We start from the raw sequence: 6500 nt of genomic DNA, 5'->3' as shown, positions 1-6500 counted from the left end.
AGGGCGGTAGGAGGAGACGTGAGGGCGAAACAGCAGCCCAGTCGTCGACAATCGCAGAGAGTGCTATCGTTGGCGCCCTTAGAATTGCGTCGTTTGTGCTGGCCGTCAGCGAGGCATGACGGCCGTGGGGGTTTGCTGGCGTCATCGCCACAATTGGCTAACATTGTCGATGTTGTTTGGGTGCGGAGTTGCGGCACCGAGTAGGGAGAGGCTGATTCGCGAAGTTGCTGCGAATAGCGGAGTAGCAATGTCTGGCGATGCCGCCCCTCTTAACGGTAGCGCGCGTCCGAGTCTCACGCGGATACGAAGGAAGCAAAGGAAATCGATACATGGAGACAGAGGACTCCGTTTGCCGGTGCGCAGAGCACAGCTTGCTCACGCCGCAGCAATCTCCTCCTGGCAGCCAATGTCAGAGGGGCCTAGGTAATTCGCCAGAGCCATGTCCGCCGCCTTCGCGTCTTCCTTGTCAAAGCCGACCAGCTGCACTAGGGCGTCGATTGCGTCTTGTTGAACATCGCTTTGAAGTCGGCGAGTGCCTTGTCGGTGAGGACTCCTTCCGTTGGAACCGTACCCAGGCGCCGGCAGAGATTGAGCTGCGCCCGCAGCGACATCGGTAGGCCAGCCATCGGCTGTCGGGCCAGCCTTGGACTCCTCTGCCGTCCTTCACCCAGCATGTCAGCAGTCACTGGAATTGGAACGACCTCCAGTGCATCATCAGGGGGGATCGGCACCTGCGTGTCTCCGGCGATGTCGATCAGCACCTGCGGCGTGGAGAGGATTGCTGGGGGAAGTTCTTTGAAGAGGACGTGTGGCGGGGTTACCTAAATGGAGTCGAATTCGGCGATGTCAGGCGCCGGTGCTGTCTCGGTGTCCTTGGCCGGGGACGAGCCATTCGTCGCAAGCGCGTCTTGAAGAGTTGGCGCCGCAGCGCACTCAGCGTTCAGGGACAGCAGCGTCTTTTCTGTGGACGCGATCGGCAATAGCTTCCTTGTAGTCGAACTGATCGTCGCCAGCGACGCCATGGCTGTCACCATCGGTGATGGCACCGCAGCATTTGCGGCGGGTTTGTCGAGCGCCACCGGCGCGGCGAGCTTGTCAAGCGCCACCGCCACACCGGCCGTAACTAGCATCTGCCGCAGTGCCCCTTCCGCCGAGGCTGCCGCAACGGCCTCGTTGATGCGGGCGAAAACCCGCGCCGCCGGGATGGACGCAGCGGACCGGGCTTCATACCCCGCTCCATCGTGCGGACGACGCGGCGGGAGCAGAGGCCCCTTGTCGAACGGGGGCGATGTCAGGTGAGCATTCCGTGCCGAGGACGATGCCGCAACGGTCGGAGTGAGGGCCGCTTGGGGGGAGTCGCCGTTTCCGCAGTCATTGTCCCTGTCTTCCTTGTCACCGCAGCCAGCCTGATGACGCCGCCCGTCGCGCCGCCTTGTGTCGCCACGGTCACGGGCGCGCGGTGAGCGCGTGCGTTCGCACCGGAAGTTAACGTCCAGGCCGCGGATGCCACCTCGCCCGCATGTGACATCACGTCCCCTGTTATCGCGATCGTCGTCGTAGTCGTTGTCGCGCTGCCCGCCATGGTGGAGATCATCGTCTGGGTGATCGTTGTTGTATCTCCTGTTACGGCCTCTGCGCCTGTCTTGGCCGCCACGATTATCGCGGCTGTCGTGGCGCCTGTCGCGGTGTTCCTCGCCATGGAGTCGTTCACCATCACGATCAATGGCGTCCCGGACTGTTCTGCTTCCTTGGTCGCGAGCCTCCTGTTGGAGAGCAGCGTCATTGTCCTCCACGCCTTCCGCGCGGCCGTGGCGGAAGGTATAGGTCAGCGGCGGCGGCAGATGGTGAGGGAAATATTCAAAGAGGCGCGGCGGGGGGCGCTCACCGTCCAGAACGCCCAAGTGCCATGACGGCAGAGTGCGTGTCACCGGCCTGCAGGACTTAGGATTGCGGAGGTCGACGGCCACCGCGGTGTAATCGTGGATCTCCTCGATGTGGAAGAGGACTAGATGCTTGACCCCCTGTTGCCAGTGCTCCGGCGGCATCTCCAAAATCGTGATCGATTCGAGGAGAGGGTCGCGGGTTTGGCGCGCCACACGCGCTTGTGGATGCGGCTCGGATTCGGAGTCCATGCCCAGAGCAAGTTCACTCTCATGTCGCCGGCTTCGACGGGGTGGACCAGATCAATCTCCACCAACTCCAGGGTACAAGTCCGGCTGATGATGCGCTCGGTGATGTCAGGCGCCCAAAGATGCATCGGGACGCCGTCGAGGCATAGCTTGACCCGGTACATGAGGGCGGAGCCGGCGGCGTTCTTCAAGCTGCGCCATTGAATGAAGTGGACTTCAATTCCCCGACCCTTGGCGAAGCCTGCTTAACAGCTTCCTCGCAATGGTGGCGGTGCTTGAACTTGAGGAGGAAGGCCTCTGGATAGTGGAGCAACACGGCGAGCTCCCCTGTGCGAAGGCCGAACTTGTCGGCGATGGTGCGCTCGACGTCTTTGGCGGTGACAGATGGCGGGGCACACATCGCCTAGGTGACCGCCGCTGTGCTCTCCCACTCGCGCAACTCCCCGTCGATGGCGTGCGATGTCGGGATGAAAACGACATCCTCGAGGGGGCGTGTCTCCGGGTCGCCCAGTTGCGCCATCACACCGGAGGGAGGTGGCGGTGGTGGTAGGTGAGCAGCTTCTCAGCGATTATGCAGCAGCGGAAAGCGCGGCGTGGCAGCGCGAAGGGCCAGCGCTTGCTGGCGCTCTCTGCGTGGTGGAGGATTGTCGTGGCGGTCACTCAAGGCATGTCGGCGGTGGGGGCAAGGAGTGCGAGATCTGCTTGTTCTTGGTGAGGCACGAGCAGCTCTGGTGGAGTGGTGCGACGAGGGGGAAGCTGCCCTTGGCAAGCGAGCTGATCTGGTGGGTGGGTGCGGCGGGCGGTGGGCGAGGCGAGGGGAAGTGCAATGGCGCGCCCTGTGTCCAGTACGATTACAGGTGAAACAACGCGGGGGGTCGCGGCACGCTGATGCCCGGTGGTCGCTGGCCAGGCAGACGAAGCAGCGTCCCCTGGTTCTTGCTCTGAATTCTTCCAGGGAGAGAGCGCCCCTTCTTCCAGGCGCATGTCCGGCGCCGTCTTGTCGCCTTGAATCGGGCCGTTGGCTCTGGCTTGAATGCCCCTTCTCTCTCCACCAGCGCCGAGGCTTTACCTTCGTCCATCCTTGCTCGGCCGGCATGAAAGCAGGACGCGGCTTGAATGCAGGGCTCGGCGTCGTACATCTAGGGAGGAGGATGTCCCTCCGCTCTCTCGGATCCAGCTCGTAGGCGCGGCGGTAGGCGTCGTGTCGCGGCGAAGGCACAGTAAAGACGGACTTCAATGTTGGGCGCGTCGGTGGTTGGGGAGCAGGCGGGCTAAGGATGGCGCCTGGAGAAGTGCGTACTGCATCAGCGAAGGAACATGGGCGGCGTGTTGCTGGTTCTGGGGTCGCGGAGACATGGGTAGTACTGTCCGGAGCTGGGCAGACGCCGGGCCGGGCACATGTGGAGGCGGTGGCGGCGGCGAGATCTCCCAGTAGGCGCCGCCGTTGGATCTTGGCGCGCTGAAGGTCGGGGCTGCGACGGCCGACGGCCAGGAGGCCGCTGAGGGGGACGTTGGGAACTGCGGGCGGCGGAGTAGCATGGGCGCCGCTGGCTGGGGCGCCGGCGGCAGCTGAGGTGGAGCGCGCGCTAGCATTTCAAAACTCCGGTGCACGTAGAAAATTAGTTCCTCTGTTCTACCAATGACTACAACCTAATTCCAGTACTGGCCATATTCTGCAAATATGATTGGAATTTTGTCCAAGCTGCTTGAATCCAATTGTTAATAGCAAATATACTTTTGGGCAATAGCGCTAAACTTAGATCTAATGAATGAAATTTATTGAGTTGATGCGACACAATAAGAGAGGAGGAAAATAACTTTAATTGTACTTAATGGGATGAACGGATTAATTTTTAGTGATCAACCAAATGATGTGATCAGCCAAATTAATCAGTATCGAGATACTAGATATGATCATATTTTATTTGTAGTACCATACGATCGGAATAATACCATAGTATTGGGATACTATCAAATTTTGGAAGTGCATATTTTAATATAAAATATATAATATGTTGTATCAATTAAAGCATATAATATTGATTTTGATAAATTTAAATGGTTTTTATATATGTAAATTTGAGCATATTTATTCATATTACTTTCGATGCACTTTATCATAAATGATATTTTTAGGATCGTAGGAATAAATAGAATCGCGATATTGCCTAAGATTTTGTAGGATCAACTGAAAATGGATATAGTACGTACGATCAGAGTACTAAGTTCTACTTTTAACCTTCCTCATTACAAAATCATTTACTGTTGACCTCGCAACTTAGTGGCTGAGCTCTTCGTTGGTGCCGGTGGTGGCGGCAGCGATGTGAGTGGCTGAGACGACGTCGTGTGGTTGAAGCACAGTTCTCTAGCAATGGCGGCACCAACATGCCTTCAACTACGGCATGAATCGGGATGGCCTAATCTAAGGGTGATGGCAGTATCTGACTAACATCGGTGACGCCCGTGCGCGCCACACTTTTTTTTGAGGCAATGTTGCGACACCCTTCCTTCGTGCTTTGGCATGGACTTTCTAGGTGAAAACACAAAGACAACCACACCCTAGATGTTGTGACCTTCTTGAAGGTGTCGTGTTGGAGATCCCCCTATTAGTGCGACGTCCTCGGTGGCGATGTCTTGCTGGATCAATTTGATGGTTAGGGTGGTGGTAAGATCTGCAAAAACAACTACTCTCCAACATCATCTTTTGTTCTGGTTTTTGTAACGTTGATGCCAGCGAAATTCGATCGGTACAATGATCGGTTGTTATTTCCGAAGATACTATTTCCTGATTCGAGGAAAACAAGACTACATGTAACTTGCAAGTTATTGGGATAAACAATGGTTATTCATATTTTTGCCATCTTTATCTTTAGGCACGTAGTATAGGTAGTTTTCTTGTTTTTAATCAAGTTGTGATTTTATAATTCGTAGTTATTCGATACGTACTCTATGTAATAATTAGCTGTAGCTGCGTAAAAAGGAAGTCTGTAACTTTTTCGAAGCAAAGTCGGAAATGAATTCCATTATCTAAATAAATCAAACATGAATAAAAATATGTTTTTCATGGCAAAACCTATATAGGAGTATATCATTGGATTGCTTCATTTATATACATGTGTTCCACATTTGTTTAACGGCATAGATCGAGGCTAGTTGATGTAGATTGATGGAAATGATTGCGCGTAATCATCTGTAGTGGCACATGCATGCGTATTAAAAAAAGGGTCAGCGTCCAGCATTTTCCTTCAACGTTGTGGACAAAAGTAATTGATGTTGTTGTATATCCTGTCTGGGTACAACTGTAGTTCGTTTTGGATATTTATTTATCCCGTCAATTTTTTTAAAACTTTAAGTATTGATATTTTAAAATTCTTAGGATGCGTACAGGATACTCGTGTGGATTGTCTTGAAAATAATTTTCATAATGGTATATATAATTTATTACACTAGTAATAGTCACCACATTAGCCTTTATTTGAAGATCTTGTCAATGTCCAGCTAGGAGTAAATATTTATAGCAAATTTGTGTAGAAAAACCAATAAAGATGATATCACATTATGAAAATTATAATGTCTATTTATTCCGGTTGGATTTTTATTAGAGTAAAGCTAGACTCACATATACACTCACGCGCATATATGATACATCAAACTTATACCCACGCATAACTACCTTGATGCGTCCTTAGCACACGTTTAAAAGAAAAAAAAGAGCCAAATCTTCTCCTACAAGTACCTTTCAACACAAGGAAAAAGAGAGGAAAATTCCTTAGATATTTTTTTGACGTCTACTTCATCTAACCAAAACATTCCCATATCTTTCAAGTCAGCTAGAATATTAAGTGAAAAACAGTTAAACCTTCAACTAAACCACCAGATCCTCACTAGACGCCTAGTCAACTACTAACGTGGTGCTAGTAGTTAATTAAGTGCAGTAGCAGACAGTGCCATCAAAGATGCCACTTGCCACGAAGCAAATTAACTATTTTCTGGCTTAAACCGCTGATTGTTGGGAAATTAATTAATCTAGCTAGGGCTCTGTGAACTGCAAACTCCAAAAGCGCGTGGAATTGAGGGAAAAAAAAGGATAACGTAAAAATGAAGGGCTTGCTTCAATTGAATCTAATTTTTGCATTACCCAAATGTTTACAACTTTAATAGTATTAGAGTAAATATTCACTTTGGTCCACCTAAAATGATCAAAGTGGCACATTGGACTATGGTAACCCTATATTTTCACTTTGGACGACCTATGTTTACCACCCATTGCAAGTTGGACTGAGTTTATAGTTTGAGTCACCTATTTAGCTTTGGCCCAATCGACGTGAGCAGCTTGTCCAGTATGTTCCGATGTCAAGGAAACTCTCTATC

At 51.8% G+C, this 6500-nt stretch overlaps 1 protein-coding gene across 2 annotated transcripts; it reads right to left on the bottom strand.

Moving 5' to 3' along the window:
- Positions 1-224: 224 nt before the first annotated feature.
- On the bottom strand, positions 225-3776 carry LOC4343374 (uncharacterized). 2 transcript variants are annotated; one of them, XM_066312037.1, is made up of 2 exons: positions 1886-3776; positions 225-1795 (listed from the first exon to the last, which is right to left on the bottom strand). In XM_066312037.1, the coding sequence occupies exons 1-2, from the start codon at positions 2130-2132 to the stop codon at positions 822-824; spliced, it is 1221 nt and encodes a 406-aa protein (XP_066168134.1). In that variant the 5' UTR covers positions 2133-3776; the 3' UTR covers positions 225-821. The 2 variants fall into 2 exon arrangements, with proteins under 2 accessions (XP_066168134.1, XP_015645828.1); XM_015790342.3 differs by having other exon boundaries at positions 225-731; positions 822-3774.
- Positions 3777-6500: the final 2724 nt, after the last annotated feature.

This window comes from Oryza sativa, chromosome 7 (genome assembly GCF_034140825.1).
Source record: "Oryza sativa Japonica Group chromosome 7, ASM3414082v1".
NCBI classification, from domain to species: Eukaryota; Viridiplantae; Streptophyta; class Magnoliopsida; order Poales; family Poaceae; genus Oryza; species Oryza sativa.
This window is presented reverse-complemented; position numbering and strand designations above follow the sequence as displayed.

Coding starts and splice junctions, on each gene's coding strand:
- LOC4343374 (XM_015790342.3), bottom strand. CDS start 2,132: ATGGACTCCGAATCCGAGCCGCATCCACAAGCGCGTGTGGCGCGCCAA.